Source organism: Aythya fuligula, chromosome 5 (assembly GCF_009819795.1).
Source record: "Aythya fuligula isolate bAytFul2 chromosome 5, bAytFul2.pri, whole genome shotgun sequence".
NCBI lineage: Eukaryota > Metazoa > Chordata > Aves > Anseriformes > Anatidae > Aythya > Aythya fuligula.
The window spans coordinates 34,624,418-34,635,146 of record NC_045563.1 but is presented as its reverse complement, the minus strand read 5'-3'; the positions used below and the strand labels follow the sequence as shown (position 1 = coordinate 34,635,146).

The following is a 10,729-nucleotide window of genomic DNA, read 5'->3' as shown; positions in this document are numbered from 1 at the left end:
CAACAATGAAAATTGACTCCTGCATAAGTCTCTTGAATCCAGTCATTTCTAGTCCTAGCTACATCTCTCTAAGCTTGTATTGTTGAAAGTGTAGATTAAAGAGGAGCTGTCACAGAACGTTACAAGAGAGGGCAAGCTGAAACTTAGAGGGATTATATGCATTATTCATTACAATGGTGAGTAAGAGGAGAGGCCAGGTATGAAGTTAAATTGAAATATCAAAACTTGAGTTTACTGTTTTTTATATCATTTGCTCTTGAGTACAATGCCAAGAAAAACAAGACTAGTTTGTATAATTTAACTACAGGTTGTTAAACAACTTAGAATCTATCAGACTTCAGAGGTTTCTGGGAATCATGTTTGAATGAATGAGCCTGCATAACACATTTTGAAGTGGGTACTGGGGCTGTGAATTTGATGAATGTTTCAAGTCCTTGCTTTATCTGTGAGGAGCTGTGGCTGGGCTTTTTCAGCAGACTACAGAATATACCATCTCCATTCTCCTAAAAAATACCTGAAATGCAGTAGAAATGTAGTAGAAATGCTATTTAGGTACGGGTATTGAGAGAGTCTAGTGCTTGGAGAAAGACCATCCCAATCCACCTTAACTTCTGCTTGGAGGTTTTGCTGAACATACTGTGGCAGCCTGAGAAATCCATCATAGATTTCTCAGATTTCATAGATTTCCATCATAGATTTTGGACTCCAAACCTCTTTCATCCACTTTTTCTTTCTGTGAGTCATGCTTTTATGACAAGTTACAAAACCTAAGTATTTCTGTCTTGTGATTTTTTCCCTATTCAGACTTGCATGGAACTTCCCTGGGCAGTTGAATTTACCCAGACAGACTGTGCACAACAGAGTGACTCCAGGCAGTCTACCTCTGTTACTCGGCATGCAGGAGCAGAGCAGGACAAGAGTATCCATTTAAGTGATAGTCTTCTCATAGCAAATAAGGACTCTACCTAGGTTACATGAGCTTCATGCCTCTATGATTCTTGTCTAAACTACAGACTTCCCTATGCAGAGTCTGAACTGTTGCCACAGCTGGAAACTGATAGCAGCAAATGTGTACCAAATAATTTGTCAGATTTTAAATATCACGGATTGTGTTGTAGACAACTGTATGATCCATATACCAGTTAAAAAATCAGTTTGCAGAAGGGAGGCTTCCAGCTTTTAAGGAAATGTACTGTTTTCATTTACTTTGATACAAGGAAATTCTAAATATGCTTCATTCATATATTATTCATTATATTTTTTATTATGATCAATGTAAAGCAAGCGTCTTCACTGATAATCAAAGCTTTAAGGGAACATCGTAACTGCAATTTCTACAGGAACTGTCATAGTGTTTTCACCAGAAACTGAACATATTTCTTATGAAGAAATTCATAAAGATGATAGTTTTATATAGAGGTGAGTTCCTTGCTGTGGAAATTGCTGGAGCTTGTTGCATAAATGTATTGTTATTATTTCTGACTGGATTAAGCATTAATAACAAATAGGATAAGAAGTGTCCCACAAATCGTATTTATTTCTGTGTCTGAGCAGATGCCTTGGCTTACAGGCTTTGCTTGCTAATGCCATCTTTGTCTTTATAAACTGCAGAGAATTAAAGACAGAGTCTGTGCTGCTACCTGAGTTTATTTTCTGGATACAGTGGCTGTAATTTTAAACACTCAAGGAAACCCAAATGATTATGACAGGTGCTATAAAGCAAGTTAGATATTTAGCATGCACGTTTGCTGAGGAAACTGATATATAGAAGGCAAAGAAGAAAGCACTTATTTTAGCACTTGTATTGAAGTAACAATCAGTCAATATTGCTGAGATTTTCAAATTGATAGATTTAATTTGTCTTCAGTTCTGTGAAATGAGCTGTTATCCTTTCATAATACATCTGTGGCTGTGGACTCTAAATACCTAGGCAGCATAGAAACGAGCAGTCTAATGTCTAAGTAATTACTAGTAATAATCAGTAATAAGACAGCAACTGTTCCCTGTGAAATACATCCTGATACTCAGTTAATTTCATAAATTTTCACACAGCCAGTCATTTCATCAGCTTTTGCAGTTGTCTGAGAAAGAAAAGTTAACGTAGCAAATATTATTTAGTTTTTTATTGTAAAATGCGTTCTCTTCATATGAAAGTAAATAAAGTGTGTGGACCAGGGGAGATGTGTAGCCAGGTATTTATACCACTGCTGTTCGTGCTAATGTGTTACAGCACTTGCTGCATTAAATTTGTGTCATTTTATAGAGATACTCAGTCTAGATAATCATTTTAATTCACTCTTCTTATGAATCTATTTTTCAGAGCAGATTCTTGACAAATAGGGACCTCCACTAGAGAGTTATCAAAGGAGTAAGCTCACAGCTGTTATAATTCTGCAAGCTAAATAGACAATCTAGAGAGATTTTAAATGGCACAGGATGTCAAGTTTCATCTGCTTCCACAGGTAAATGTGTTTTTTCCATCAGGAACATTTTCCTAAGATACAGAGTATTATTTTAAAATAACATGCTTTTATTTCCTGTCTTAAAACTATTTTCATCAAGCTGAACCATTTCTCACTTTGCTTTTAAAGTATTTTATTTTTTTATTATTCCTACTTAGTCTTTTTGAATCAATTTTTCCTAAAGAAAACAAATCTTATTTCTGTTTTTCTTTTTTTCTTCTCTGAGCTATTTCTGATTATCTTACACCATTTGTTTATTAAGCAGTCTAGAGCTGCTTTTCCAAATGTAGATGGACTGAAATCATACTAAGGAAATGACTGCTATTGACTGAAGCATGTGGCACTTTGCTGATCTGAAAAAAAAAAAAGTGTTTTTATCGTCTTCCATTGAAAAGTCTGTCTAATTTGCAGTCTGTCTAATATGACTGCCTTTTCTTGTGGTCCCTCAAAGTACTGACTTTTTCTATGTTAATTCTTTTCCAGTATTGTATCAGCTAATTTAAGTGCTTCTAGTAAGGCTCAGGAAGCTGTTGTGCTCAGTGTTCTGCAGCAACAAGAGACCACACCTGCTTCCTTTTTGATTGCATTTCCCAGAGCCACTGATGTTGATTTTCTTTTATGTTCTAGAAAGAAACAGGAGTTCTAAAGATGAGACAAATAATACTCTTTTTAGAACACGAGACAGATAGGTTTCTCTTAGTAGAATGAGAAATAAAAGCCAGAAAAAAAAAAAAAACCAAACAAAAACAACAATCTTACAATATAGCTCTTTGAAATTTTATGATTATCACATTGAAAGATAGGAAAGAAAGGGAGTCAGGATTGAGCCTAAGGACATTAGGTAGACTTAGAAACAACACAACAGACTGGTGTGGAAATAATGTTTTTGGCTCTCAGAAATAGTTGAAGGAGTGATACACCAGCTTATGCAAAAACTGACATCTCACAATAGGGCTTTATACAAGTATCAAAATTCTCTTAACGTTTTCACAGAACTATACATAAAAATACTATCATCTCAGTGCTCAAACAGTCAACAAAAGCAAGAAATAATGGGAAATCTTAGGAAAAGGACAGAAGACCTATTTAATTCATAATGTCCCCAGTTATATGCATGCAGTGTTACTTGTTTAAAACTAATTAATGGAGAAGAGTTACAAAAACTGTCAAAGATAATTTCCATAGAATAAAAGATAAAATACCAGCTTCTTCCACTTAGAAAGGTATGACCAAGAGAGATTATAATAGAAGATAGTAAAATCAGGAATGGCATGGAGGAAAAAAAATACAGAATGACTATTGGTTGCATTTTACAGCAAGAATTAGGGGATACCTATTAAGTTGTCATGGAGTCAACAAGCAGAGAGTGCAACAAGCATGGAGTGCAACAAGCACTTTTTCAAGAAATGCAGAATCAAATTGTACGAAACTAAAATTTCAAGCTCATTGATGTATTTTGGATATCAAAACCATGAATGGGTTAAAAAAATTGCTATACAAATTCATAAGAAAAAAAGTCTGTAGAGAGCTATTAAAACACATTGATAGATATCTAATGTTTGTCAAATCAAGTTCACAAACTGCTGTTTCCAGTAAGTTAGGAGAGTGTCAGAGAGAGAACTATTTTCTAACAGTCTTGCTTCTCATGTGCCTTTTGCAAAACCTTTGCTATGGGTTCCTACTACAGACAGAACCTATCTGTCCATTTTTATTTTTAACAAACTTAAATATAGGCCTAAATTTTTTCAGCAGCGATGCGACTGCATTTGGAATTACAATCATGCATATAGCTTGCTTGACTAACAGCATAGATTTTTCCATCACACTGCTTATTTACAATATATTCTTAAAGCATTATTCTAGTGTCACAGAAAACAACAACGTTTGGACAGGTAAAGGAATTTTTACTGTTATTTTTGTATGATTGCAAAAGCAAAGTAGTTCTGCTTTGAGTATCACTGTGACAGGATGACTCCTTTTACTTCATTATATACAAAAAATGCACAAGCTTTCCAAAGTTATATTCAAGCAATGTATTATTCACATCAGTTAGCAAGAAATATTTTTTATATGGTCTGCTATCCTTTGTTCTGTATCTGTATGTTTTTCTGCTTACAATCATACCATTAATGATGAATTAGTCATATGATATCCTGTAACTACAAGTATAGAAATGCTTTTGCTGCATACATGGACGTAAAAACTTTGAGTGCTATCCTTGGAACATGATGTGAGAGCTTTCAATCTGTCTTTGTCTTTGTTGGTTCCAAATAATCTGTGTTCGAGCCTATGGATCTATGTAACTACTTTCGAAATTGAGCTCTTTGAACATCAGGGATCATTAGCATTTGTTTTGTATCAGGTATTTGCTCTTCTTTAAATGTGTGTTAGCACATTGTACTTGGAATTTTCATAAACTTAGCATGAGCTGTCAATTAGTTTTCTTGAGCAGAGGGAAATAGCTCTCTTAGAAGCACCCACTAGCTTTCCGGAGATGTATGGCAGTTGGCTTTCTCTAAACTATAGGGAAAAATTTAGAAGTACTTCATTTTTTTTAAAGTCAAATACACTCTACTAATGAACTTAAATTGGCTTTAACTCAATTTCACGTAGCTATTAAGTTTTTAGAAGGGCAACAACATACATGTATTTGTATCCTAATACGGACTTTTTAAACACAGTTTTCATTTTACAGTTTTTGCTATTTTAAAAAATCTCTTTTTATCCAATGTAGTAATTTCTTTTGAAATTTCCCTGCTGCTGGGATTTCAATACAGGTGTCAATAATGACAAACTTTGTTGATATAAAGTAAACCAATCCTATCTGGAACAGTCTGATATCCAAACTGATAGTCTTTTTTGTGCATAATCATTATTCTGACATATTCAGATGACAGAAATATCTAAGTTGGAAGAGACAAAGTGGGAAAATTTTAAAAGATTGTTTTGTGCAGGTATGAAAATCAAGGATTTCACAAGAGAAAATACACCTGGCCAAAGAAGTATCAGTATTTTGTTCCTATGACCAGTTTATCTTCTTGTCGGTTGTCATATCACTTTTTCTCTTTTCCCCACAAGTTAAACAAAACAAAACAAATGAACAAACAAAAAAAACCTTGTATCAAAGATTGTGATACAGCAAAGCAACACTTGTGACATGATTTCTCTGAATGGATTGTCTAGCTAGCTGCAGGGATAGATTTTGTTGCAACATCGTTTTTGCCACAGTTTGTGTTTTGAACATCAATGTTGGGATCATTCAGGCCTGAGACAGTGGAGATCTGGTTGGCTTTGCCAAGGTTCTTAATGATATTAATGTTGTATTTGGCTGTTTCCACAAAACTGTTTTCTAGTAACCAACCATCTGATTCACCCTCCAGGTCTCCTAGCAAAAGAACATTCTTCATTGCTGTTTGTAGGTACCGGACACCAGTAAGTACAGAGAGCTGTAAGAAAAGATTAGTGGTTAAACAGAGCTTAAGTTACAGCCTTGATCCTACCACAAAGTCTGCTTTCTGACTTGTGTATTTACAGGCCTATTATTTAATATTGAGTGAAATAAATACATTCTTTATCCCAGCGTTAGAGCTAACCAGTCTCCCAGTTAATTACGTATTTTAGAATGAAAAATACCATGTAGAGGCTTTTTTCTTTCCATTCTTCAGGTACCATTCCCACTCGCATGTTATTAGTGTATAAATACTTAGAAATACATCGGAATGCTGCAGGCTCAGAGACTAGTCATAAAATGAATGATCACTTAATGGAGCCATAGGTCATTAGGGAGGGGAGGTGTTACAAAAAAAAACAAAAATTTGTCTGTTGATTTCTATGGAACTTTTCCCACTGACCTTCATTAAATCAGTATTGTCTTGAAGGTTTTTAATCATTCCTGCGTAAGCTATATGTGTCCAACATGCTAATGCATAAATGAAGAAGGATGCCCTACAGAAGAGGCTCAAGTATATGTTTAGGGAAAAGCTGTGCTTTCAGTGTGCTCAGCTTGTCAACACTGAAAGGAGCACAGAGCAGGCTTGCAGCTTTTTCCTGTGCTGCCAAATATCTCTTGTTTTTGCCATCACTGCCCAATCTAGCACTGCCTAAGGACTATTGTGGCAAACTATTTTAAATAGCATTAATATTTATGCAATAGAGTAATAATCAGGAAAATCTAGCTATTATTAAAAATAGAAGAAACAGTATTTTAGCCTATGCCATTGGGGTTATCTGCATTGCATGCAGATTACAATATCCAGACAGCTTTTTTTTTTTTACGGGTGTCAGTAGAAAGACTGCACCTTTGAAGGTGTGTATGCTTGCTTGTGATATGCTAATTTGGACTGCATAATAAGCAATCTGATCTGTATCTAAAATGTATCCCATGTTTGCAAGTACTGTTTATATGGTAAAGCAATGTAATATAGAAAGGAGGCTTTGAGATGTTAATATTTATGCGTAATTCTTACTGTAAATAAAACTGATGTATTCACCAAAGGCCTGCCTCACATTTCTGATATTATTTCCTAAAACTGCCTCAAAACAACCTTATGCCTTCCACCTAATTTCCTTTGCTGTTGCGTTACTGCATGTGTTATCCTGCATCTGGTCCTGTAAATGCTTCAGGAAAGTCAATGTGCCATAGTCTGTTGAAAAAAGCTCTGTAAACGTACAGAATCATGTTAATCGTTTCTAATAGTTCTCATCTTCAATAGATTTGCTTCTACTCTGGTCTTTGAGAAACTGTACTAGAGAAAGCCCTGCAACACTCCTGAAGTGCTGATGGACTTGTTCTAGATACTGAGGTGCTTCTCACACTCGTCATACCATAGTTGTGGTATAATTATGGTATAACACCATTGTTATTTCCCATCCCAGAAAGCAAGCATGTCCGATGCATCTGACACAGACTGTTTTTATAAAACTTACCTCAAACAACCAAATAAGCAATGCTGCAATACCAATGGATCTCATAATAGCTGTGTAGTAATCCAGCAGGGCCTCTCTGCACCCCTTCACCCAGATATTGAGCTCCTCTGTCAGGAAATCGTAATTGTAGTGAGCACTGTTGTTTGTCAGCTGGTACTGGATACAGGGCCGTGGGGAACTTGGATTGCAGCAGCTGAAGGGTACTCCATCCACCAAGAACTTCCCATCAACATTACTCTTTAGACGGCTGCAATAGGATAGAAAGTTTGGGCATTATAAATCTGGTGGCAGCAGCAGAATGTGTCCATATTTTTTCTAAAAGGATGTCATGAAAGTCTGCTGCAATGCGGGCCTCTCCAATGTAACAGAAGGAAAATGAGAATGTATCTGCAACTGGAAATGTTGCTCACTGCAGGAAAATTAAATTTTTTATTTGCAGTATTTTTATGTGTGGGATCAGTGCGGTATCTCTTGATTTTTGGTATTGTATGTGTAAGTTGCAGATTTGTTGTTTATGGAGATGATGTCTTTTTAGACATCTTTCCGCTGAGAATATTAAAAACAATTTTAGAATTTGTCTGTCTTGGCAAAACAATAATGGAAGTTACAGTGCTTGAAACCCTGTGTCTTTACTTCTGGATTGATTCTGAGTGCAAGCATTTTGAAAGAGAAGCTAATGCAAGAACAATTATACATGCCACAGGAATCACTAGAGAATCACTAGAAATTCTCCACTGGCTAGAATATATGAAAGACAACCTAATCCCAGATACCCAGCTTTCACTATTTCCTAATAGAATTTTTAATGTTTTGCAAGATGTCCTCAGTTGTTAATCTTAGTTTCCTTTTCTGATACAGATATCCAAAATTAAAAGGCAGGAAGGCATCACAGAAGCTGTTCAGGTAAACAAGAAGCAATGATCACTGTGGTACAGTGTTCTTCCAGCATTTGGGGACTAAATGTATCCTTCAAAAGAAACATAAGCTGAAAAGAATATCAGAATTTGTGGCTGTCCTGAGATGGCAGAATAATCACCTTCACTTTATTGCTGTGGGCCTTCTCTCTCTCATTTTTGTTTGGTGTAATTTTCTGTCAAGAATATTTTCTTTAAAGATATTTCCAAATAAATAAAGATCTGCTGTTTCCCACCTAGGAAAAGTTAGGCATTAATTCCTCCATTTTTTTAATGTCTAGCTCTTCACTTTGTGGCCTGGTAACAGCAACTGGAGGGAAAAAAAAAAAAAAAAAGCCCATATAGTCCACAGAAAGCAGAATTAAGTATGCCCCCCTTGCCCTTTTGTTTGGAACGAGACATTAACCACTATTAATTGCTGTAATTCAGATATGGCATTGTAAAGCAGAACTTGCTTATGAGACTATATAAAAAAGATGTTTTTTATCTAACTAAAGCAATGATAGGATTGTACTGCTGTAAACTGCTTCATCCTCATACCATTTCCATTGACTGACTCAATTTCTTGTGACGCTGTGATGTTGGTAATGCAGAAATACAAGAGGAGAGGGAAGAGGATTATGAAAGAAGGTGAAAAGTTCAGTTCTGCAGAGATGCCTTTTGAGTTAAGTATGAATTTTCAGCTTTGCCTAGTAATCTACAAAGTACTAATTGACATACAGTACAAGATGAAACCAAGAAAAATACTTGGTTTCTTCTGCTTCCTTTCAGAATGTTACAAGCTGGACTTTGATCCTAGTGGTTTCATATGAAATGTTTTACTACTAGATTTTGGAAATCATAGTATAATTTGGTTACATAGCACCAACGTTGATTTTAGTAATCAAGATGGGATTATCTAGTTTATATGCAGTAAAAGAAATTCTGCAGTATAATTATTTCCTTCGCATACTTTTCCATGATGTCTTCTGTCTGTATGGGGCAAAAATTAAATGACTATATTTCCAAAATGAAGGCAGAGCACAGGTGACCCTGCAGATGAAATCTGAGTTTAAGACCCATGGCAAAACATTGCTGTTTCTACGTGGCTCACAGAAATACAAGGTAGTACATTTTACCTTTGTCCTTACAGTAGGATACTACTGTAACAGTGGTCTAGAAAAAGTGTCACTTCTGCTATTAACTTCTGCTATTATTTACTAAAAGTTGTTGCATTAATTAAAGCACCAGAGTGTGAACATGCCTATGATCACAGAAACGTTAGCTCTTGTTGAGGTAGCCCTGTTAGCAGTCATTCAGAATGATCTTTGAGAAAAGTCTCCTAACCACAGGGTGTCATTTTAGTAAGGAGGAAAAGACACTGCTTGAATTTTTGGCATCTGGCAGAAAACAAGCCGTCTTGTATTCTTTTTAAAGTCGATATGTCTCAAGTTCTTCTGACACTACTGTTACATACTTTCTGTTCAATACAAATTCATGTTGAAGGAGGTTTTTTTCCCTAGAATTTTCCATCAAGACTAGTAAATACTTACTCCATAACTTCCTTGGAAGCCATATTCAGGTAACGAGCAGATACCCACTGAACTTCAAACCAGTCTCTAAAGCCATTGTTTCCACAGCACTGGAATCCAATTTGCAACATATCCACTGTTTTCTTTAAGAAACATCTTCCAGGTATGTCAGTGTCCTTATAGAACTTAATAGCATCCCTCAATCCCAGATAGAGAGATTCTTCCAGTTCATTCCTCATGGTATAGCACATGAGAGCACCCATCAGGATGCAGAAGGTAAAACAGAAGGTACACACGATATATGGGAGCATAACTAGTTTCCACCGAGAGAACTTGTTGGCATCTGAGCAGTCATAGCAGATTTTGCCACCCAGAAAGTTGATGATACATGCTATGACCCCTACAGAGATCAGCATGTTGGGGACAGAGTTTATGTCTCCTTTTGCCATCACTTCGTTGCGCTTCTTGATCTCTATTTTCAGAAAGAGGCCAAGACTGAAGAGAATGATCCCACTCACTACAGAAACCCAGTTGAGGATCCATAGGATCTGAGCCAATTTGTCCCTCTTAGTTTTGGTGAATTTTACTTTGAGGACAGCCATAGTCAGATCAGCATTAGGAAAAGAAGCGTAGGTCAAGGAAAGCCCGTAATCTGCTTAGGAGCATGTATCCAAGGCATGCAGTAGAAATCTGAAGAAGAGAGAGAGAGATTACTGTCTGTCTGACTGAGTATTTATAGAGCCTACAGAGAACTTCCTGTACAGCCTCACGCACTCTGAGATATGCCAAGAGTATGTTCCACATCTTGCTTAAGTTTCATACAACATCAATCTCTTAGAAAAATAATTCTAAGAGCTGACTGTAGCAATTAAAAAACAAGTGAACCGTAGGACTATTGAACTCTGCCCTCCTATGG

The 10,729-nt window shown here is 36.1% G+C and overlaps 1 protein-coding gene across 1 annotated transcript; it reads right to left on the bottom strand.

Moving 5' to 3' along the window:
* Positions 1–5,641: 5,641 nt before the first annotated feature.
* Positions 5,642–10,415, bottom strand: LOC116489963 (photoreceptor outer segment membrane glycoprotein 2). The gene is made up of 3 exons (XM_032188767.1): positions 9,835–10,415; positions 7,389–7,635; positions 5,642–5,908 (listed from the first exon to the last, which is right to left on the bottom strand). Exons 1-3 carry the CDS (start codon positions 10,413–10,415, stop codon positions 5,642–5,644), a joined length of 1,095 nt encoding a protein of 364 aa, XP_032044658.1.
* Positions 10,416–10,729: the final 314 nt, after the last annotated feature.

Bases quoted from the DNA above. Each gene is read 5' to 3' on its own strand.
- LOC116489963 (XM_032188767.1), bottom strand. From the start codon at position 10,415: ATGGCTGTCCTCAAAGTAAAATTCACCAAAACTAAGAGGGACAAATTG. The intron at 7,636-9,834 runs GTAAGTATTTAC...ATCCTATTGCAG, and splicing joins GCTTCCAAGGAAGTTATGGA to CCGTCTAAAGAGTAATGTTG. The intron at 5,909-7,388 runs GTAAGTTTTATA...CTTTTCTTACAG, and splicing joins TGCTTATTTGGTTGTTTGAG to CTCTCTGTACTTACTGGTGT.